The sequence below is a fragment of the Silurus meridionalis genome, chromosome 24 (genome assembly GCF_014805685.1).
Source record: "Silurus meridionalis isolate SWU-2019-XX chromosome 24, ASM1480568v1, whole genome shotgun sequence".
Classification (NCBI taxonomy): domain Eukaryota; kingdom Metazoa; phylum Chordata; class Actinopteri; order Siluriformes; family Siluridae; genus Silurus; species Silurus meridionalis.
Genome location: NC_060907.1, coordinates 3,481,318 through 3,505,196, shown reverse-complemented (window position 1 = coordinate 3,505,196; position 23,879 = coordinate 3,481,318). Strand labels below are relative to the sequence as shown.

At 43.6% G+C, this 23,879-nt stretch overlaps 3 protein-coding genes across 6 annotated transcripts; 1 reads left to right on the top strand and 2 right to left on the bottom strand.

Annotated features, from left to right (window-relative positions):
* Positions 1-2,322: 2,322 nt before the first annotated feature.
* On the bottom strand, positions 2,323-5,551 carry c24h19orf53 (chromosome 24 C19orf53 homolog). The gene is made up of 3 exons (XM_046838163.1): positions 5,397-5,551; positions 3,137-3,192; positions 2,323-2,682 (listed from the first exon to the last, which is right to left on the bottom strand). Exons 1-3 carry the CDS (start codon positions 5,482-5,484, stop codon positions 2,527-2,529), a joined length of 300 nt encoding a protein of 99 aa, XP_046694119.1. The 5' UTR covers positions 5,485-5,551; the 3' UTR covers positions 2,323-2,526.
* A 1,149-nt stretch (positions 5,552-6,700) lies between these two features.
* Positions 6,701-9,344, bottom strand: si:ch211-196h16.12 (regulator of G-protein signaling 5). Its single transcript, XM_046838145.1, has 5 exons — positions 9,211-9,344; positions 7,897-7,953; positions 7,717-7,769; positions 7,298-7,461; positions 6,701-7,133 (listed from the first exon to the last, which is right to left on the bottom strand). The coding sequence occupies exons 1-5, from the start codon at positions 9,252-9,254 to the stop codon at positions 6,966-6,968; spliced, it is 486 nt and encodes a 161-aa protein (XP_046694101.1). The 5' UTR covers positions 9,255-9,344; the 3' UTR covers positions 6,701-6,965.
* A 1,894-nt stretch (positions 9,345-11,238) lies between these two features.
* slc25a23a (solute carrier family 25 member 23a) lies at positions 11,239-21,951 on the top strand. 4 transcript variants are annotated; one of them, XM_046838006.1, is made up of 10 exons: positions 11,239-11,926; positions 17,158-17,281; positions 17,432-17,519; positions 18,044-18,155; positions 18,379-18,537; positions 18,697-18,849; positions 19,151-19,264; positions 19,723-19,890; positions 20,489-20,639; positions 21,031-21,951. In XM_046838006.1, the coding sequence occupies exons 1-10, from the start codon at positions 11,696-11,698 to the stop codon at positions 21,210-21,212; spliced, it is 1,482 nt and encodes a 493-aa protein (XP_046693962.1). In that variant the 5' UTR covers positions 11,239-11,695; the 3' UTR covers positions 21,213-21,951. The 4 variants fall into 4 exon arrangements, with proteins under 4 accessions (XP_046693962.1, XP_046693961.1, XP_046693963.1 ...); XM_046838005.1 differs by having other exon boundaries at positions 17,155-17,281; XM_046838007.1 differs by having other exon boundaries at positions 11,794-11,926; positions 17,155-17,281; positions 18,049-18,155.
* The last annotated feature ends 1,928 nt before the right edge of the window (positions 21,952-23,879 follow it).

Sequence of the window (23,879 nt, the reverse complement as noted above, 5' to 3'; positions counted from 1 at the left end):
CCTCCTGCTGGTAGATGTTATATCTTCACCCTCACCTTCCACCAACACATCTAGGGTGAGTGCTTGGTATCGACACATCTGCCTCAAACACCTTTAAACAGTACCACAAGCGAGTTGTGAGGTCATAGAAGAGGAGAAGGTTTCTCATCATCACATCATCGCATTGCCTTCCCGCACCCCATCACACCCAACTGCAACTTTTAGGGGTTGTTCAGAAGGGGGTGGGGCCTCTGTGGTGGGAGCAGGAACAAGGGCATGGACTAGAAGTCCTTAAATCAATGCATTCAAATCTGACCGGTTTCATGGGTGTTTTTTATATTTCATTGATCAGAATACTTTTTTTTTTTGTTGCCTGTTTTAGTTCTTGGACATATTATACACAGGAAAACACTAGTTAAACTGGGCATTACTGGGACATTGGGAGAGATTTAGTTTGACATGTCTACATCCATCAGACTGTATGTTATTGCACCTCACAGCAGTAAGAGAAACAGGAGCCGGGCGTGAAGACCATCTCCCAGGTTTAACCACAACACTGTCTCGGTCAAAAGTGCCTACTTTTGATTTAACCATCAAAGACTGCTTTAGTTCTGACCCACTTACAGCCTTGTGTGTGTGTAACAGAGTGTGAGTGTGTAACAGAGTGTGAGTGTGTAACAGAGTGTGAGTGTGTAACAGAGTGTGAGTGTGTAACAGAGTGTGAGTGTGTAACAGAGTGTGAGTGTGTAACAGAGTGTGAGTGTGTAACAGAGTGTGAGTGTGTGCGTGCAAGAGTGTGAGTGTGTGCAAGAGTGAGTGTGTGCGTGTGTGTTTGTGTGTCTAAGCGTGTGTGTGTGAGTGTATGTAAGAATGAGTGTATGTAAGAGTGTGTGTGTGAGTGAGGGTATGTAAGAGAGTGAGTGTGTGTGTGTGAGAGACACATCTGAGAAATCTGATGGCATGCTGGAATTTTTTTATTATTTAAATGGGGATGTGATGTTAAATAAAAACACTGTAAATCCTTAACATTATGCTCTCGTCCTCTTTCTTCTCATTCTTTTTTTTTTTTTTTAACGACGTGCATAGAATGTAGATTGTGGCTTCTTCAATGAGCTTCTCTTATATATATATATATATATATATATATATATATATATATATATATATATATATATAAAATGTGTGTGTGTGTGAGATTCTCCAGTGTATCCCAAAAGGTCTCCAAGCTTTTGTACACCACAGACCATTTTCACTTAGAAAATATTCAATCTGTTATTATAAAAAAAAAGCCCATGTGTGTAAGTTTTGGATTTTGGCACAGAGTGTTAATCAGTGGTGACTCTTCCACAGAGTGTTAATCAGTGGTGACTCTTCCACAGAGTGTTAATCAGTGGTGACTCTTCCACAGAGTGTTAATCAGTGGTGACTCTTCCACAGAGTGTTAATCAGTGGTGACTCTTCCACAGAGTGTTAATCAGTGGTGACTCTTCCAGAGTGTTGATCAGTGGCGACTCTTCCACAGAGTGTTGATCAGTGTTCCACAGAGTGTTAATCAGTGGTGACTCTTCCACAGAGTGTTAATCAGTGGTGACTCTTCCAGAGTGTTGATCAGTGGCGACTCTTCCACAGAGTGTTGATCAGTGTTCCACAGAGTGTTAATCAGTGGTGACTCTTCCACAGAGTGTTGATCAGTGTTCCACAGAGTGTTAATCAGTGGTGACTCTTCCACAGAGTGTTAATCAGTGGTGACTCTTCCACAGAGTGTTAATCAGTGGTGACTCTTCCACAGAGTGTTAATCAGTGGTGACTCTTCCACAGAGTGTTAATTAGTGGTGACCCAGTGTAAAAAATAAATAAAATACAAGCTGAAGCTGAGATTTTTATTGTTCCTGAGAAACTATAACAGATATAGAAGCTTTCATCATATATATATATATATATATATATATACACACACATTCACTATAGTGCCAAAAGTCTTGGGTCACCTAGTCATTAATATCATGTGTCCTTTTTGAGCATCACATTCTACATTTAGTCCCAATTTGATCTAATTCCCTCCACTCTTCTTGGAAGATGTTCCACTAGAATCTAGTGACTAGATTTTGGAATGTGCTTATGGATATTTGTGTTCAACAGGGTTTAGATCAAAGCTCTAAAGCAGGAGATCTTCATGGAGATGGCTGTGTGCGCTGAGGCACTAGGTGGTAGTTCAGTGGTTAAGGCATTGGACTTTGGATCAGAAAGTCACAGGTTCAAATCCCGCCAGTGCAGGGGAAAGAACCACATATGGCTGGGGAAGTCAGGTGACCCAATACTTTTGGCAATATAGTGTATGTGCTGTTCATTTTTTTTATTCAGTATTCCAATGCCTGATGAATATCCTTTTCTACATCAAACACATAATGCAGGTTCTGTCACCACCTAGTGCTCATACACGGAATTACAAACAATGATGAATGAGATGATCAAATAAGAAGCACATATGAACAATTATGCTCAGGTGTCCACAAACTTGTGTCCGTATGGTGTAGATTGTGGTGTAGATTATTTAGAGGGTGCAGCGTTGGTGGTTTTGGTGTTTCCTGCTGCTCCTGCTTTCCCCTGGGGGGTTTTCAGGACACTCAGTCTCTTGTGTAAGGACGTGCTGGCTTTCTGAGTCACCTCATGTTCAATCTTATTCCTGATGGCCACCTCCAGACCCTAGTGCAGACAACACAAGGTATACGGGTTACATAGAAGGTTCCTTAAGTAGAAAATCGAACCTCGTGTATCTTTCATTCTTCTAACACTTCCTGCTAAACCACTGAATTCAAATCGCTGATTCTGTACTAAAAAGTGCTCCATCCCTCGCTTTTTCTCTCCTTCTGTCTTTATATCAAACGCTTTTATGTCTTCTGTCATCCAGTTGGAATTTGGAAAATTTGGACTAATATGGAATAATATTCAATAAAAAAAGCAATATGTTATTAGTACAACATTCCATTAATATTACAATATTAGATTAGGATCTTAAAATAGTTACAATGACATTAAACATTAAAATACTATTAAATTATCTGTACAATTCCAAGTCGTTGGGTGCAAAAGTTTGTGACCCCCTTGTCTAGACACCCAGTGTTTTTTTTTTTTTTTTCCCGGATATTAAATCACTTGCCTTTTTTAGTTTCTGCTGCTGAACTATCGCTGCTTTTTTCGGAGCGATGATCCGACCTACAAAAACACCACCCATACACACACACACACACACACACACACACACACACACACACACAGTACATATGAGACCACACACCAGTTTTATAAATTCTTTATATTTGCATATTTTATAGTTTGAGCTTTAAATCCGTTCAATTTGTGTACAATGTGGTGAATATCAGCACTTTTTTAAAGGATTTTATAAAAATAATTTTAGGGGTTAAAATCCAAATAAACCAATATTATTATTATTATTATTATTATACACATTAAATCTTTATTTTTATTATATATATATATATATATACAGTACAGACCAAAAGTTTGGACACACCTCATTCAAAGAGTTTTCTAGTAAATTTATTTTCATGACTATGAAAATTGTAGATTCACACTGAAGGCATCAAAACTATGAATGAACACATGTGGAATTATATATGGAATTATATACATGACAAAAAAGTGTGAAACAACTGAAAAATGTCATATTGTAGGTTCTTCAAAGTAGCCACCTTTTGCTTAGATTACTGCTTTGCACACTCTTGGCATTCTCTTGATGAGCTTCAAGAGGTAGTCACCTGAAATGGTCTTCACTTCACAGGTGTGCCCTGTCAGGTTTAATAAGTGTGATTTCTTGCCTTATAAATGGGGTTGGGACCATCAGTTGTGTTGTGCAGAAGTCAGGTGGATACACAGCTGATAGTCCTACTGAATAAACTGTTAGAATTTGTACAGAAAAACGAGTGGCCATAATTACTTTAAGAAATGAAGGTCAGTCAGTCCGAAAAATTAGGAAAACTTTGAAAGTGTCCCCAAGTGCAGTCACAAAAACCATCAAGCGCTACAAAGAAACTGGCTTACATGCGGAAAGGAAGACCAAGAGTCACCTCTGCTGCGGAGGAGAAGTTCATCCGAGTCACCAGCCTCAGAAATCGCAGGTTAACAGCAGCTCAGATTAGAGACCAGGTCAATGGCACACAGAGTTCTAGCAGCAGACACATCTCTATAACGACTGTTAAGAGGAGACTGTGTGAATCAGGCCTTCATGGTAGAATATCTGCTAGGAAACCACTGCTAAAGAAAGGCAACAAGCAGAAAAGACTTGTCTGGGCTAAAGAACACAAGGAATGGACATTAGACCAGTGGAAATCTGTGCTTTGGTCTGATGAGTCCAAATTTGAGATCTTTGGTTCCAACCACCGACGCAGAAAAGCTGCACGGATGGACTCTACATGCCTGGTTCCCACCGTGAAGCATGGAGGAGGAGGTGCGATGATGGTCGGGGTGCTTTGCTGGTGACACTGTTGGGGATTTATTTAAAATTGAAGGCATACTGAACCAGCATGGCTACCACAGCATCTTGCAGCGGCATGCTATTCCATCCGGTTTGCGTTTAGTTGGACCATCATTTATTTTTCAACAGGACAATGACCCCAAACACACCTCCAGGCTGTGTAAGGGCTATTTGACCAAGAAGGAGAGTGATGGGGTGCTGCGCCAGATGACCTGGCCTCCACAGTCACCGGACCTGAACCCAATCGAGATGGTTTAGGGGTGAGCTGGACCGCAGAGTGAAGGCAAAAGGGCCAACAAGTGCCAAGCATCTCTCGGGGAACTCCTTCAAGACTGTTGGAAGACCATTTCAGGTGACTACCTCTTGAAGCTCATCAAGAGAATGCCAAGAGTGTGCAAAGCAGTAATCAAAGCAAAAGGTGGCTACTTTGAAGAACCTAGAATATGACATTTTTCAGTTGTTTCACATGTTTATATTTAATATTGTGAATAATAATAAATCGTTTTTTAATACTTAACATTAAATAATTATTAAAAAAAACTATACATTTTAAAAATAAATACGAAATTCAGGATTCAGAATAAAAATAAATCAATGATGTAATTATATAATATACACATATAATTTTATATTATTATTATTATATTGTGTATATCAGTTGTTGTAATATATACATGTATTTGGTGCCAAATAATAATAATGATGATGATGATGATGATAATAATAATAATAATAATAATAATAATAATAATAATAATAATAAATGAAACTATAACTACAGTACAGCAGTATCACGGCGCACGCGCTCCAACATGGCGGTCTGGTTAGCATGATGCTAACAGCGCACTCAGTAGTGTTTATGTATAAGCGGAATGTGTGTGTGTGTGTGTAAAATTCACACCGACCACAAAAAAAACCTCCTCACCGCCTTTCTTCGGTCCTTTGGGTTTGTTTGTTTGTTTTTTCGCCCCTCCGGGTCTCTGCGCTTTAAACTTGTTCTTGCCCTGCGCCATCGCTGAGTAGTGATGAGGATGAAATCCGGCGTACTTCCGTACTACGGAGTATGAATCCTCACGGCGTTGCTACGGGATACCGCGGGGACGCGCACTACATACTGCGTAGTACTCGAGTGTTAGTGCGGATAAGGGCTACACGGAAACGCGTCACTCGGAGCGGAAATGTGCTGAAAACAAAGTAAAAGTCAAATTTTGTGCAAAAGTGTAAAAGAATTATGACCAATTATTACTACTTAATTTGCCTTATTTTGCGTCATAAATCTATTAAAAAACAGTCAAGGATTTATAGCTTCCTAACTTACCTAATGTGCTCAAAAAGTCCTTATCAAAATCATTATGTTAATTCATAACTAACATATAATATGATGTAATATAAATCACAGAATTTATTAATTATAATGGGTATTAACTGCAGAATGGGTGATAATGCAGTCGTGGAACATCTCCAGCATCTCAGGATCAATCCTACACGTGGGTTTCTATCCATATGGGTTTCCTCTGGGTTCTCCGGTTTCTTTCCACCATCCTCATTTGGATTCTAGTGACGGGTCGTTTATGAACGATTCTTTTGACTCAGAAGAACGTGTCGTTTCAAAGGCTGATTCGTTCATTTTCTACTGGACACGCATGAGAAAAGCATCACCAAATATCTGTAGGTTATGTACAGGAAACAGAATTGAGCAATTTATTTCTTGACTCTTCAAGTCTGAGTCATTCATTGTTTTATCACGTGACTCCCATATACATTACACAGCAAATAGAATTGAGTAGTTCATCTCATGAGTCCTATGGTCCGAGTCATTCATTCTTTTGTCGCGTGACTCCCATAGACGCTACACAAAGCAAGGGTTTTTTTTGGTCCGGATCTTGATATTATCATTGCAATAATTATGGAGTCACGTGACAATAGAACTAACGACACGGCCCAGAAGATATGAGTGGTGAAGCTACTTATTCTGTTGATCATCATTTGTGCTTAGCTGCATTGTCATATTTTCATTACTTGAACTAAAGTCAAAGTCGGTGTATGTGGACGTGTCGTGGATCTGCTTATTGACAGTGTAACATTTTATTACTTAATAAACAGATTCGTTCATTTTGACGAACGAGACTTGAAGTACCGAGTCACTGAAATGATCCGATCTTCAGATCACTACTGTGAAGGTGTGGGTCTGGTGCCCTGGTCATAAAATAATCCACACAATACACTCGATTTCTCAACATATATTTATTCCTCTTTAGTTTTTGGTACATTTTATGATTATTTTTTATTACACAGTGACGTACGTTGAAACACACCAATTGCTACGCTCTGCACTGCAACCGAACACAAAATGGATTATATAACCATGTGATATAGTGGAGAGGACGACCTCTAGGACCTGATCCAGTGAAACGTGAACTATTCGAGATGTAGGTCAAATAAACGCACACACCTTTATAATAGCTTTATTTTCTAATGAATGTGACGTCTCAGCTCACGCCCCTCTGACCGCTTGCTTGTAGTAAGTGGAGTGCAGGAAGCGAGGGAACGAGTCTTTAGCCATCAGGGTGAAGATGCGCTGCTGAGCTTCGGCGAAGGTGTCGGCAGCAGGAGCGTCCATCCTGTCCATCAGAGCTTCACGCGTCTCACCGTCCAGATTGACCTGCAAATATTAGTAAAGGTTAAACAACTTCTTCTTCAGATCTTAAAAGGAGCAATGTGTATTAGTGTATCAGTGTCGTTTCCAACAAAGACCTCGCCCGTGTGGTTTTATAAGGAAAAGAGTCAGGGCTATGTTTCGATTGAGAGTCTGAGATCTCTCCGTACCTCCTGTGGGGCGTCAGCGTTGATGAACAGAGTGTAGATGAGCTGGGCTTTGGAGGACAGTTTGGTTTCAGGCATGCTCTTGTATTCCTCACAGGCAAGCCAGAAGGCCAGGTTCTCCTCACTGAACTCCGAACGCAGGAACCAGCGGAACGCCTGCAGACTTGCTGAGAGAGCAAGCAGGGGAAGAGTTCAGAGTAAAAAAAAAAGTGTAAAAGAATTGGTGAGAGAGTGAGACAGTGAGACGACAGTGAGACGTGTGGAGAAGTAAAACAGTGCTCCAAACAAAAACTTCACCAACATGGTGCTTGGAGTGATGTAGAGTATCATATCACTGGATGTGTGTGTGTGTGTGTGTGTGTGTGTGTGTGTGTGTGTGTGTGTGTGTGTGTGTGTGTACAATTAACAATTACAATTCTTACCCTTGCTGTGGAGCAGAGCTTCAAGATCACGAGGACTTTTTTCCTCTGTAGCTCTGCGAGAGAACGATAGAAACAGATCAAAACTGATAGATGATGGTAACATCCCCAATGCAACGTGTGTGTGTGTGTGTGTGTGTGTGTGTGTGTGTGTGTGTGTGTGTGTGTGTGTGTGTGTGTTACCTGTGTTTGTTTGGTTTCTCAGCCAGGTGTGTTAACATTACCTTCATCTCCTTTGCCCTAAAACACAAACACAATAATGGTGTAACAAATCCAGACGTTTCACAAAAAAGAAAACGTATGAACGAAGAAACTGTGGCACTTTCCCTCTTATTTAAAAAGGATGATACGAATATCCTGTATGCAAGTTTTCTTATTCGTCACGTATTTGGTAAACGTGTGCTCTGACCCCGTCTCATTTACGTTTAAATCTGCAGCATTTAGCAGACGCCCTTTTCCACTGCGACGTACAAAAGTGCATTGATTCTCTTTTTAGATGAATAAATCAACACTGGTTTAATCAGTTACAAACTTAGGACACCGTCACCCTAAAACTCTGTTGAGAGGAATTATAGCAAAGACATAAAACACACAGGGAGAAAGTGCTTGTGTTTCAGGAACCGGCAGGTCTTCATTTGAAGATCTACATCTACATCTAGGGGAAGTTCATTCCACCATCTCAGAGGCAGAACAGCAAAGAGTCTTGATGTATATCTACATCTTCCCCTGAGAGAAGACGGAAAACATGACCTTCTCCTGCCTTCATTCCTCCTCATTCTGCATACTCTCTATATGCAAACACTTCTACATCTGCTCTATCATAACTTTATACACTCTTTATGTCTTTATGCTTTTCCCTCTGCCTGTAATGTATTTTATAGTCTGCTGGCAGAGGAAGAATTTCATTACATTTTGGATTAAATGGTCATGTATCAAAAAAACATTCACTGTATTTCAGAATGAGCCGTGAAATATTTACTTTCAATACACTCATTAATCATTAACATCATGCTACAGGCTGAGTGGTTGTGAGTTCAAATCCCTGCACCACCAAGATCCCGATACCAGGTTCTTCAGCCAGGTCCTTCACCTTCATCTGTTCAGGTGTATAAATGACATGAATGTAATTCACTCTGGAAACGGTGCCAATGTTCCAAATGCTGTAAATGAAACAGACGAAACACCAAAGAACTAATTTGCTAGGAAAAACATATCTCTGTGCATCTCTCCGTCGCTCCGTCTCTCTGTCTCCATGTCCCTCTGTCGCTCTGTCGCTCTTTCTCTCTGTCCACCAGAACTCTCAATTCATTAATAAATATTAGTGCTAAAATTGTACAAATAATTTGAATGAAAAAACAATAAAATAGTGTGAAACTGAGAAACTGATCATGTGAAGTAAACTGAAAGGAGTAACACCCCAAAACTACATATATATCAAAAAGGAGCAACACACACACACACACACACACACACACACACACACAGGGCAATACTCACTTCTCCAGGCATGATGAGGGGAGGGCAGAGAGACCCTTACACATGGGTAGAGATCAGAACGAGGATGTCAAACAGAAACAGATTCGTGACTCAGTGTGTCTCTCAGCTCCTGATCCTTCTCTTATAAAGCCTCTTATCTCATGTTCTATCACTGAACACACACACATATATAAGATATTGAGTGTGTGTGTGTGTGTGTGTGTGTGTGTGTGTGTGTGTGTGTGTGTGTGAGTATTGGATGTAGAAGTTTCCCTGAATGGTTGGACAAACAGATCAGTGCGTACAATAATGCAAATTGCTTGTGATGATTGTCTGGACTCCTCAGGACAATAGGGGTGATTGGAGTCTTTCAGGAAAGGTGTGTGTGTGTGTGTGTGTGTGTGTGTGTGTGTGTGTGTGTGTGTGTGTATTATTATAAACAGGAGACAGGTACGATATGTATGTGTTTGGTGTTCTTCTGTTTCGGAGACAAAGACACTGTGTACATGAGTAATTAAAGAGATGACAGATGTGACAGGTGCTACGTGTGTGTGTGTGTGTGTGTGTGTGTGTGTGTATGTGTGTGTGTGTGCCATATTGTCATAAAATTGTCTATTAAGAGATGTTCAACACTAAACACGTGTATGTATATATATATATATATATATTTATTATATCATTTGTTCACATATACACACTATGAGGGCAAAGTTTGTGGACACTTGACCATTAGCTCCATTTGCTCCTATAATAACCTCCACTCTTTTGGGCAGATGTTCCACTAGATTCCATAGAGATTTGATGAGATTTCATTCAGTAAGGTGTCAGTAAGGTGTGGATGTCGGTGAGGTGAGGAGGCCTGTGAAAAATTCCTCCCAAAGCTGTTCAATAGGGGGTTGGACCTTTATAGCTGGAGATCTTCCACACCATCTAACCCATGTAAAGCACATCATGCTGGAACATGTTTGGGTCTTCTAGATCAGGTGAAGAGAAAAAGTCAAGTCCAACTTTGTGGGAACAGTTTGAGAAAACTACATAATGGCTGTGAAAGCCGGGTGTCCCAGTACTTTTGGAGGATGATTAAATGTTTGTGTAGATGTTTTTATTATTTCATGTTTTAATGGTCGTGTTTTTATTGGTAGATCATTTTCTCCTTCTAACCTGCCAATAGAAAAGACTTCAAGATATTTTCTTTGGTACAATTGTATATTTTGCAGTACAACCTGACTGACCCACCCCATATACACTGTACAACCAAAAGTATGTGCACCCCTGAAAATATCTTTTTTCTCATCCACTCAAGTCTGACGCTCTGTTATTCTATTAAACGTCTCTGTTCGTCATTGGATTATAATTTTCTTCACTACGCTGTTCCAGCATGATGATGTTCCGTGTGAACAAACCTGGACTCCATGAAACCACGGTGTGTTAACGTTGGAGTGGAACAACTTTTTATCATCCTGACCTCCTCAATCCCCCACTGAACCACACATTTGAGATGAACTGGAACAGCGACTGAACCCCAGATCTCCTCACTAATGCGCTTGTAGCTGAACCAACACGAATCCACCGAAGCTACACTCCAAAATCTATTGGTCTAAGTCCTAAGAGCCATTATAATGTTTCATTTCTTGTTTTTTCCTCAACATAATAAAATTCAGCAATGCTTTTTCTTAGGGTGGCAATTGCCACCCCATGCCATCCCGGGAGATCCGCCCCTGATAAGAGCATGTTCTAGAGGCAGCATCGTGCAGTAAAACCAGAAACATTTGTGTTTATTGTGGTTAATAACATAACCATAATCTAGAACAAGCTCTTATGTCGAATACACAGAAGTTCCGATCACGAGTGTTTGTGTTGAAAGCGTGAAAATTTCATTCGTGATCACGAGGAAACAAGAAAGAAAGAAATATTAACGCTTTCGTACAAAACCCCTTGTGCTTTTAGATAACAGTTATAAGTGGTCTATTTGTCTTGATAAAGGCCCCGCCTGTATTCGTGACGTCATAATAGTAGTATCCAAGATCTTATTACGTCACGCTTTTAAGGATCGTTCAAGTGTCTCGTGTTATAATAATATCATTATAAGAGAAGCGCACTAGTTGAAGTGATTTGGGACAGAGTCGGGACTCCTCTACCGGGACTCTACCGCAAAACACACGCTTCACGCGTGTACGCGTTAACGTGTTAAAGTTGCGTTTTGCTTGGTTTTAGGTTACTTCCTGGTTTGGAGAGTCGAGACACACACACACACACACACACACACACACACACACACACAGAGACGCGAAACTAACCAGCTGTTTAACGCTGCTTTGTATGTAAGCGCGCGCGTTGCAGCTCTTTTACGGAACAGGAAATTCGGATCTTGAGGTCAGATCGGTGTGTGTGTGTGTGTGTGTGTTTGCACGCGAGCGCAGCGAATGTGTTTACCCCTAATAAAATAACCGGGTGGCGCAGAGAGAACACCGCGTGCTCGCGCACAGGCACGGACGCACGCGCGCTCATGGCCGAGCCGCGGTGGTGCCGCGTCGTGCGGTGGTCGCGTGCCCGGTGCCAGGAGAACGCACCCGCACCTGCACCCGGCTCTGAACCGGAAACGGACCCGGAGCGCGAGCGGCTGTGGAGCGAACTCTTCGACCAGCTCGACACCAACAAAGACGGACGGATCGACATTAACGAGCTCAGGGCGGGGCTGGCGGCGCGCGGGCTGCTCTCGCGCACATCGGCGGAACAGGTACAGATACCGATCACGCACGCGCACACACACGCACGCACGCGCTGCCGGTCTCAGCGGGGCGGAGGTGCAGCAACGGGAAAACGAAACGAACCGGAGGAGTTAGTCGTGCACGCATTCCACGTGACACGTGATTTTTCTACCCCCCTAAACATTCCAGCCCCCGAGCAGAACATGAGCATGCAGAGCAACACCACCGTGGAGAAGAATTACCCTGGGGGGAGAAGGAGGAGGAGGAGGAGTCATAGCCTATTGGGTACACAAGTGTAAGATTCGGGACAGATCCCAGTCTTCAGCTGGAACATGTACATGGACGCACAGTGTCTCCTATAGACATGTAGTATGGTGGTGTGGCGGTGTAGGGGAGGGGAGTGTAGTGTAGTGGTGTAGGGGAGTGTAGTGTAGCGGTGTAGGTGAGTGTAGTGTAGCGGTGTAGGGGAGTGTAGTGTGGCGGTGTAGGGGAGTGTAGTGTGGAGGTGTAGGGGAGTGTAATCTGGCGGTGTAGGGGAGTGTAGTGTAGTGTGGCGGTGTAGGGGAGTGTAGTGTGGTGTAGGGGAGTGTACTGTAGTGGTGTAGGGGAGTGTAGTGTGGCGGTGTGAGGGAGTGTAGTGGAGTGTAGTGGTGTAGGGGAGTGTAGTGGAGTGTAGTCTGGCGGTGTAGGGGAGTGTGTTGTGTTGTGGTGGTGTAGGGGTGGAGTGTTGTCTGGCAGTGTAGGGGAGTGGAGTGTTGTCTGGCAGTGTAGGGGAGTGGAGTGTAGTCTGGCGGTGTAGGGGAGTGTAGTCTGGCGGTGTAGGGGTGTAGGGGAGTGTAGTGTGGCGGTGTAGGGGAGTGTAGTGTGGCGGTGTAGGGGAGTGTAGTGTGGTGGCAGTGTAGGGGAGTGTAGTGTGGTGTGGCAGTGTAGGGGAGTGTAGTGTGGTGTGGCAGTGTAGGGGTGTAGTGTAGTGGTGTGGCAGTGTAGGGGAGTGTGGTGTGGCAGTGTAGGGGAGTGTAGTGGTGTGGCAGTGTAGGGGAGTGTGTTGTGTTGTGGTGGTGTAGGGGAGTGTAGTGTGGTGGTGGTGTAGGGGAGTGTAGTGTAGTGGTGTAGGGGTGTAGGGGAGTGTGGTGTAGGGGAGTGGTGGTGTAGGGGAGTGTAGTGTGTGTGGCGGTGTAGGGGAGTGTGGTGGTGTGGCGGTGTAGGGGAGTGGTGGTGTAGGGGAGTGTGGTGTGGTGGTGGTGTAGGGGAGTGTGGTGGTGGTGGTGTAGGAGTGTGGTGTGGTGTGGTGGTGTAGGGGAGTGTGTGTGGTGGTGTGTAGGGGAGTGTGGTGTGTGGTGTGGCGGTGTAGGGGAGTGTAGTGGAGTGTAGTGGTGTGGTGGTGTGGTGTAGGGGAGTGTGGTGGTGTGGTGTGTGGTGTGGCGGTGTAGGGGAGTGTGGTGTGGTGTGGCGGTGTAGGGGAGTGTAGTGTGGTGTGGCGGTGTAGGGGAGTGTGGTGTGGTGGTGTAGGGGAGTGTGGTGGTGGTGTAGGGGAGTGTGGTGTGGTGGTGTAGGGGAGTGGTGGTGGTGTAGGGGAGTGTAGTGTGGTGTGTGGTGGTGTGTAGGGGAGTGTAGTGTAGTGTGGCGGTGTAGGGGAGTGTAGTGTGGCGGTGTAGGGGAGTGTGGTGGTGGTGTAGGGGAGTGGTGGTGGTGGTGTAGGGGAGTGTGGTGTGGTGGTGTAGGGGAGTGTAGTGTGGTGTGGTGGTGTAGGGGAGTGTGGTGTGGTGGTGTAGGGGAGTGTAGTGTAGTGTGGCGGTGTAGGGGAGTGGTGTGGTGTGTAGGGGAGTGTGGTGTGGTGGTGTAGGGGAGTGTAGTGTGGTGTGGCAGTGTAGGGGAGTGTAGTGTGGTGGTGTAGGGGAGTGTACCAAGCTGCCACTCTTGGGCCCTTAACTCTCTGTGCTCTAGGTGGCGCTGTATCATGGCTGACCTCAGCTGTGCTCTGACCAGGTTTCGAACAAGTTGAATAGGCGAAGAAATGTAGAGTTTACTTCTTTGGAAGAGGTGTGTAGTGTAGTGTGGTGAACAGTTGTGTAGTGTGATGTAGAGTTGTGTAGTGTGATGTAATGTGATGTAGAGTTGTGTAGTGTGATGTAGAGTTGTGTAGTGTAGAGTTGTGTAGTGTAGTGTGGTGTAGGGGAGTGTGTGTGGTGTGGTGTAGGGGAGTGGTGTGGTGTGGTGTAGGGGAGTGGTGTGGTGTGGTGTAGGGGAGTGTGGTGTGTGGTGTAGGGGAGTGGTGTGGTGTGGTGTAGGGGAGTGTGGTGTGTGGTGTAGGGGAGTGGTGTGGTGTGGTGTAGGGGAGTGTGGTGTAGGGGAGTGTGTGTGGTGGTGTAGGGGAGTGGTGTGGTGTGGTGTAGGGGTGTGGTGTAGGGGAGTGTGTGTGGTGGTGTAGGGGAGTGGTGTGGTGTGGTGTAGGGGAGTGTAGTGTAGTGTGGTGTGGTGTAGGGGAGTGTGGTGTGTGGTGTAGGGGAGTGGTGTGGTGTGGTGTAGGGGAGTGTGGTGTGTGGTGTAGGGGAGTGGTGTGGTGTGTAGGGGAGTGTAGTGTGGTGTAGGGGAGTGGTGTGGTGTGGTGTAGGGGAGTGTGTGTGGTGGTGTAGGGGAGTGGTGTGGTGTGGTGTAGGGGTGTGGTGTAGGGGAGTGTGTGTGGTGGTGTAGGGGAGTGGTGTGGTGTGGTGTAGGGGTGTGGTGTAGGGGAGTGTGGTGTAGGGGTGTAGTGTAGTGAAGTGTGTTGGTGTAATCCCAGATTATTCCCCGTTCACTATAAACTCTGTATAGTTTACTGAGTATTTTGTGGAGCACACGATTGTACAGGACTCTAAATGCTGCATGAAATTTTCCTTCACCTGAACCTGTTTCAGCATGCACACGCCTCCATCACATTACTGCTTTACATGGTCTGGAAATGTGGAAGATCTTGTGAATGAAAGTGGGGACATTGTGTGAGAAGGTGCAGGTAGTAGAGGTGGTGAAGGTTCAACAGTGAAGAAGAAGAATAAAATGTGGAAGATCTACTGCTATAGAGCTCCAACAGTGATGAACGTTTCACACTAACTGCCCCTCAGGCTTCCTCACCTCCATCAGTACCTGACTTTACTAACTGGCTGAATTTTCACATAAATCTCCATAAAATCTAGTGGAACATCTTCCCAGAAGAGTGGAGCTCATTATAAGAGCAAATGTGAACTCTGTTCAAAGAGAAACACTTTGGCCATATATTGGTAGGATTGTATCAGGAGACTATAATAATCGTAAGTACTATAGTACTGGAGTACACAAATGCGGATTTAGTCCCAGTCTGCTTCAGGAAATCCAGTAAATGTTCTTCAGCTGGAGATCTCATCAAGATTTTGAGTGTTTGGGGGATTTTAGCCTTAGTCTAGTCTTCAGACCTGAGTCTTAACAGCCTGTCAGACCAATATAGTGTAGGAGTTCTTTGAAGCACACTGGGAGGCAAATATCCATATAGAACATCTCCACATGTTGCACACTAATGTTCTTTGGCCCACTGATCCACACAGGGTGGAGCAGGAAAAGGGGAAATGTTGGAAGTGGGAGTTGGAGACCCCTGGGGGGTGTTGGTTTGTGTGAAGAACCAGTGTGAGCTCGTTTTGAAGCTCTTATCATTAGTTATAATGGAGCCGTGGAGTGATGCACAAGCAAAAAAACCTTTTATAAGAACGCTGATGGTGTGAGTTTCTGCACAAAAAGACGTTCAGTTCAGACGTCATGATCGTGTCCCACGTGCTCATGGGCGCATCATTTCGAAGAAACGACTCGACACGGCGACGATGTGAAACGGAGCGCTGAGGCCTCCTCATTAGAGGTGGAAAAGTTCACACATCCTTCACTCAGTAAAAGTGCAGATACTGGTGTTTTAAAAGAATCTGGTAAAAGTTAAAGTTCTGACTGCACTTTTTTTACTCAAGTTGAAGTAAAGAAGTTTGGGCTCCGACATGTTCTTCAGTAAAAAGTAGTGATTATTACTTCCTGTTTTAGTGTCACGCTGGAAACTGAACCTCACGTCATATTAATATAAAAGAATTTATATTCTCTAATGAATGTTTCCAGTCTGAAGATCCACCATGTAGAACACAAGCAGAGAAAAGATGATGATGATGATGATCAGGAATGTGTCTGTTCTCAGGCTTGTTTACATCACTGACTCCCTCTGTCTCATCCACGTTAACCCCAGACTTCTTACTGCCTTCTGCACTGCTCATTGTGAGCTTTAGAAACTAGTCTAAGTCTGTGTGAGAGACAGGAAATGAACCGACGGGACGCGATCTTGTAGCACAGAAACGGCCGAACACTCATACAACGTCCATTAGTGACAACGTAACAAGTGTGTGTGGTGTTTTGTAACAAATTTCATTCACTTGCTTACTACCCCTCTGTGTACTTGTGTGTATTTGCTTGAGTGGGTGTTTATTTTCTGTGTGTGTGTGTGTGTGTGTGTGTGTGTGTGTGTGTGTGTGTGTGTGTGTGTTGCACATGAGTGTCTGGGTTTTTTTTCGGTCTGAGTGAAGGGTCAGACATGTGTAAACTGAAACCTCACACAATCTCTTTCACACACACACTCGTATTTGCACATGGTGGACCTCGGGCGAAGGAAAAAGGTCAAGAACTTGGAACTCGTCCAGACAGAGCAGAACGCGTGTCCAGACACGAAGAGAGAGACGTTTTTATGCGTTAAAAAAAAAAAGATACCGTGAAACAGGACATCCTTGTGTGTTTACATGTCTGGATCTTTAGATGTTTATTGTGGACGCTTGGTTTGGTGGTGGTTCTTTTTCTTCTCGTTGTTTTCTGTCTTTCTGGTCTATCTGTCTATCTGTTTCCCATTGAATTATTGTGCCCTGAAAGTAGGAGGAGCTTCCCAGACCTATGTGGTCCTAATTCCCCATTGTTTGACCAATCAGTGGTCTGGAAGATTTCTAGATTCACCCACAAAAATCCTTGGACAATACTAAGAACCAAATCAGGAACTTGAACCCATACTGTACTGTCTGGTGGAAAAGCTCCTTGAACTTTGGTGTTGGGGGTTATGTTCTTGGTGGTGGGTCATGTGACCTGGTGTGTATTGCACCATGTAACTTGCTTTTTCTTCCTCCTGTTCCTCCTCTTCCTGCTCATTTCTCCATTTTTAACCAATCTGGGCTTCCTTGTCTCTTCCCTTCTCTCCTGTCTTTCTCTACACTCTCCTCTCTGCCCTGTCCCACAGCAGATTGTTAGTGAAGGAGACACTAATCAGGATGGACAGTTGGACTTCGAGGAGTTCACGCAGTACCTGTGCTCTCACGAGAAGCGTCTCCGCCTCATGTTCAGCAGCCTCGACCGCAACAACGACGGTGAGGAGCCTGAGCGCTCGCTTCTGGTCCTGGAGTATAACGTTTTAATGTGCTGGAGCTATTACTGACCTCAAACTTTAACTGTGTGTGTGTGTGTGTGTGTGTGTGTGTGTGTGTGTGTGTGTGTGTGTGTGTGTGTGTGTTTTACAGGTGAGATCGATGCTGGAGAGATCCAGCTTTCATTACACAATGTGGGAGTGGAGGTTACGCTGGACGAGGCAACCAAGATCTTGCAGAGGTGTGTGTGTGTGTGTGTGTGTGTGTGTGTGTGTGTGTGTGTAAGTGATGGGTTGTTCATGAATGATTTGTTCAAACGAGTCGTCTCTAAGAGCGATTCGTTCATTCTGAACGAGTATGTAGAGTCTTAAAGAGTGATTCGTTCTTTTTCTACTGGATGCAGGTCATGTACAGGAAACAGAATCGAGAAGTTTACCTCTAGTCCGAGTCGTTCGTTTTTTATATCACGTGACTCAGATAGACGCAATGAAGGTGATTAAAGGAAAGAAATGAACTAAACGACTCAAAAAAAGATCTGATTTGATTTCCGAAATCATCCGAACTTCCCATCACTAGTGTGTGTGTGTGTGAGAGACTTTAAGCAGTGACCGCAGACACTTTACAAAGAGTAATGTTTCCATGGTTACAGCGAGATCTCTGGATGGTTTAGTGAAGAATGTGGTGCTTTACTGTGAAGTAATAAGTGTGTGTGTGTGTGTGTGTGTGTGTGTGTGTGTGTGTGTGTGTGTGTGTGTGTGTGTGTAGTATAGACAAGGATGGCACTATGACCATCGACTGGGTGGAATGGCGTGACCATTTCCTGTTTAACCCTCTGCACACCATGGAGGACATCGCCCTCTATTGGAAACGCTCTTTGGTCAGCCACACTCCTGCACAAACATACACACATACACACACACACTCACGCACAAACATACACACACACACACACACACACGCACACACACACACACACACACATATATATATATATATATATATGTCTCACGTATCATTTCTTTGTTTTCCGCCTCCCTGTGTCCTTGTTTTGTGTGTGTGTGTGTGTGTGTGTGTGTGTGTGTGTGTGTGTGTGTGTGTAGATCCTGGACATCGGCGAGCTCCTGACGGTTCCTGACGAGTTTTCGGAGAAGGAGAGGATGTCAGGGTTCGTGTGGAGGCAGCTGATTGCAGGTGCCATGGCGGGAACCGTCTCCAGGACGGGCACAGCTCCTCTCGACCGCCTCAAAGTCTTCTTGCAGGTCAGGGTTCGAACACACACACACACACACACACACACACACACACACACACACACACACACACAATCATATATATACCAGGGATCATTTAAACAGATTATACAAATGGATTCAGGTGTGTGTGTGTGTGTGTGTGTGTGTGTGTGTGTGTGTGTGTAGGTTCATGGGCAGAGCATTGATAAGGGCAGTGTGTGGAAGGGGCTGAAGATGATGGTGAAGGAGGGAGGATTCAGAGCTCTCTGGAGAGGAAACGGCATCAACGTGCTCAAGATCGCCCCGGAAACAGCCATCAAGTTCCTCGCTTATGAACAGGTTCCTGTATATGCACACACACACACACACTCACACTCACACATACACATACACACACATGCACACTCACACACTCTCACATGCACACACACAGATGCACACACATACGCACACACACGCACATGCACACACACAGATGCACACACACACACACACAGACACACACACTCACTATTTACCCCCTAAAGCATTACCCCATGATCATTAATCTCAAACCAGTGCCCCAGACACTTTTTCAGAGCTCTTCAGAAGTTCTCAAAGCTCGTGTCCCTCAATGTTTCGTTGTCTCTCGATGTTCCAGATAAAGCAGCTGATCCATGGCAGAAAAAATGTAGGAAGTCTGAAGGTTCACGAGAGATTCGTTGCTGGGTCGTTAGCCGGGGCCACGGCACAGACCATCATTTACCCCATGGAGGTAATACCATAGATTCACCTTAGGATTGTTCACCTCAACATCTGTATTACTCATATTGTTTGTGTCCAGATGTTGGTTGTGGTCTTGAACAATTTTATCATTAATGGACCTAAAATTAAGAACATTTTGTAATAGTTAGTATTTATGAAGTACTAATAGGTACTTATTTATATTCTTCATTGGACTTGTGACCGAGAAACTCTGTGGTACGAGCTCATTTTCTAGAAATGAGGTGACTCAGGAGGCACTTCATGGCCCCAGAAGCTGAAGTCTGTGGAGCAGGAGTTTGAGCGCATGAGCGTTGGAGGAATCTGCGTAGTGTCACTGCCTTGACTTTTATGCTGTGGAACCTTTGTGCTGTGGAATGTTCAGGAACTCGGCCAGGAACCAGACAAACACGGTTCGGAGGCTCAGCAGGATGCGATGGTGAGAAATCTGTGTGTTTCTCCTGGGTGCAGGTCCTGAAGACGCGCCTGACGCTGCGGAAGACCGGACAGTACTCGGGTGTGATGGATTGCGCTCGGCAGATCCTGTGGAAAGAAGGAGTGCAGGCGTTTTATAAAGGCTACATTCCCAACATTCTGGGCATCATCCCATACGCCGGCATCGATCTGGCCGTCTACGAGGTGTGAGAACATCGCCGTGTTCAGCTCACGTTCTCCGAAGAACTCAGTGATGTTTATATTCAACCAGCAGCAGTGATGTTATACAGCTGTGAAGGGTATAATCACCACCTTTATCTCTCTCTCCCACTCTCTCTCCCTCTCTCTCTCTCTCTCTCCCTCCCTCCCACTCTCTCTTTCTCTCTCTTTCTCTCTCTCTCTCTCTCTCTCTCTCTCTCTCCCTCTATCTCCCTCCCTCCCACTCTCTGTTTCTCTCTCTCTCCTCTATCTCTCTCTATCTCCTCCCTCCCTCTCTCTTTCTCTCTCTCTCTCTCTCTCTCTCTCTCTCTCTCTGTCTCTCTCTCTCTCTATCTCCCTCCCTCCCTCTCTCTCTCTCTCTCTCTCTCTTTCTCTCTCTCTCTCTCTCTCTCTCTCTCCTCTATCTCCCTCCCTCCCACACTCTCTCTCTCTCTCTCCCTCTCTCTCTCTCTCCCTCCCTCTATCGCCCTCCCTTCCACTCTCTTTCTCTCTCTCTCTTTCTCTCTTTCCCCCACACTCTCCCTCTATATCCCTTTATCCCACTCTCTCTCTTCCTTCCTCTCTCTCTCTCTTTCTCTCTCAGACCCTGAAGAACTTGTGGTTACAGAGACACAGCTCCAGCTCGACTAACCCCGGGGTGTTGGTGCTGGTCGGATGTGGGACGGTTTCCAGCACGTGCGGTCAGCTGGCGTCGTATCCACTCGCTCTGATCAGAACCCGCATGCAGGCTCAGGGTGAGAGAGCGAGGATGGAGGATAGAGTGCTTAGATGGATGGATGGATGGATGGATGGAGGAATAGATGGATTGATAGATGCTAGACTGGTTGGATGGATGAATGATTAGATTATAGATGGTGGGCTGCTTGGATATATGATTGGACAAATGATTTTTGGTTGAGTTGATGGATGGATAGTGGATGGATGGATGGATGGATGGATGGATGATAAATGGTTAGGTGATAGATTGTTAGTTGACTAAATGTTTGGATTTTCTAAAGAATGGATGTATTAATAGTTGTTGGCACATTGGATGGATGGATGGATGGATTTTTGTATGAACAGACAGAATAATCTCTCTCTCTCTCTCTCTCTCTCTCTCTCTCTCTCTCTCTCTCTCTCTCTCAGCGACAGTGAAAGGTGCTCCTCAGCTCTCCATGCTCTCTCTGTTCCGCAGCATCATGGCTCAGGAGGGTGTAGTGGGACTTTACCGCGGCATCGCGCCAAATTTCCTGAAGGTCATTCCTGCTGTCAGCATCTCCTACGTGGTGTACGAGCACATGAGGAAAGTACTGGGGGTGGAACAGTGAGAGAGAGAGAGAGAGAGAGAGAGAGAGAGAGAGAGAGAGAGAGAAGGCATTGTCTTGATGTTACATGAGAGAATAGACAGAATAGGAAATGAGAATGAACGTGTGGAAAAGCGTGTGAATGCGCTCCATGATGGAGAGACAAATCAATGAATTGAATAAAGGATTTGGTCCTGAAGCCAGAGAGATGGAGATCTCAAGTTCTGACTCAAAATCAGCAGGACTTCACTCCAGTCATCTGTAATAAACAAATCAGATCGGTTTATATTCTAGTTTATTATGGAAAAAAAACAACAAAAACCCAAACAGATGTGAAGTCTGACACTGATGTTTTACAGATGTTAAACTCTGAAGCATGTTTCAACATTTTTTCTCCAAATGTCTCCAGTTTCTTGCTGTTTATTTGTGCTGTTGATCAACAGGGTCGTCACTTTCAGACTCACAGGCTGCCCCCTTCAGGCGGTGAAATGAACGCACGCTAAAGTGTGTGTTAATGCTCAGAAATGAGTGTGTGCGCGCACAAGATATTAATATACTGTGTATTCCCCAGACTATAAACCGATAGCATGTTCATACATGAATTCATTTTTTCTGCGTTAAATACGGCGTAACAGAATGTACAGTCTTTTATTTAGGTTTACAGTCTGGAAAATACAGTATAACCGAGCATGTGCTTATAGACTACATATAAGTGAGCATGAGTTATATTTTATAACATTAAAGACTGAATCTATTTTCTTAACCGTGGTGTGAGAATGAAGCAAACCCCATCCCCCTTTTATTTAATTTTTTTGTTTGTTTGTTTGTTTTTTAACCACCACTGTCCTCACTGTTCAGATTTGTGAAAAAGGCGCACTGAGCTTCCATTTGACTCCATTTTGCTTTGGGGGGGAAAAAGAAATTCATTACAAATTCACTGGAAATGGCCTTAGATTTGATGCAATTCTACCAGATGACCACTAGGAGGAGACACTCTTATATTGGTCCTTATTGGAGTCTTAAAGACTCTGTCCTCTAGTGGTGATTTGGAGGAAATGCATCTGGAGAATTATTACAGCTTATTACACAAAGCCCATCAATGGACACTCTGTGATCGTATTTATAAAGAAATAAAAGTACATTACCCTTTTGAAGTAACTGAATGCATGTGTTTTCTGATGTTTTATTAGGTTTTGCACATGATCTGTAATACAGCAATAAATAGATTAGATTCAACTTTGTCATTGTGCAGAGTGCAGGTACGGTGCCAGTGAAATGCAGTTATCATCTAACCAGAAGTGCAAATCTTAATGTATATAAACAAAATATAATATACCATAATATACATAAATATACATGTGTATACAATAATCATATTAGGATTACCTTTACTGTGCCTATAAAGACTCTCTCAGCAATACAGACTCCCTAGTGGTGATCTGTAGGAACTGCATGAAGGCCAAGCTAATATGCAAAAGATTATATATGTATGTGTTTATTTATATATAATATATTTATTTATGGGTGCAGTTTCTTCAGATCAGTCTTTTGCTTCATTACGGACCATGCGCCAATCCTAAATAATACAGCAGACAGTCTCCACCTAGTGGCTGTCAATAGGAACTGCATGAACTCAAAGCTAATGTAAAATGTTTTTTTGTTTCTTTATAAATTTATTCACAGTGTGTCCATGGGGGCCGAATAATTTTCCAAAATATAAATTTTAAAAGTAAATTGTCTTACATTTTAAACTAAACGAGTTTTTCTGCACGGTTGCGTGAAACCGAAGTGAACTCCATTGGCTCTTTTCTCCCAGTTGTTCATCAAGCATGCACAAAGAATTATACTTCATTTAATTTGAACAAAATGTTAAAGTGTGACTTATTTTTGTATATTTAATTTTTTTCCCCCTATTTTCAAATGTGGGCTGCATTTTTGAAAATGTGAAAATCATGTTAGGTCCGTTTCCTAGTGGCCATTTGGTGGAACTGCATTAAGTTCATGCTAACACAATAAATTGATATGGGTTATTCATATTTTTAGTTTTAATGTGCATTAATGCAAACTGCGGATAAATGAGGCTAACGATCAGTATGTTGAGCCAGAAACGTCAGATTGGAGAGTATTTTATGAATGTATCATATTTAAAGTAATATGTGTGCGACTTATTCGATATATTTGATTAATCCAATTACCAAATGACACTTAAAATGTTTTTTTTAAGTAATAAATTCAACTTGAGCGCATGCTGGGATTCAAAATCGCCACGGGTTCTGTCAGCGTTGGGATTTTAACTCATAAATTAGATTTTTTTTTTATTCTAATTTACAATCCAGATGTTTTAACGGATCATAATTTTTCAACTCTAAACCAAAGAAGTCAGATGAAGATGGAGACCATGATGAGTTTGTGATTCTGGACTTTTATGATGCTTGATTTATGTTATGCTACTGAACACTGTAGGCTCATAAAAAGTTATAATTATAATCCCAGATTTTATGATGGTTACTGTCATGAGCTCAGTCCCAAAGAAACTCTATTTCTTTTCTAAACCAACATTATAATCCTGTCATTGTCTATTAGGACCATACAGATAAAACCCTTCTAGAACCAAGATCACAACATCTCTGATCAGATATCAGGACTGATTTTATTAGTATCTCTACATTTTAAGGTGGAAAAAAAAGTTAT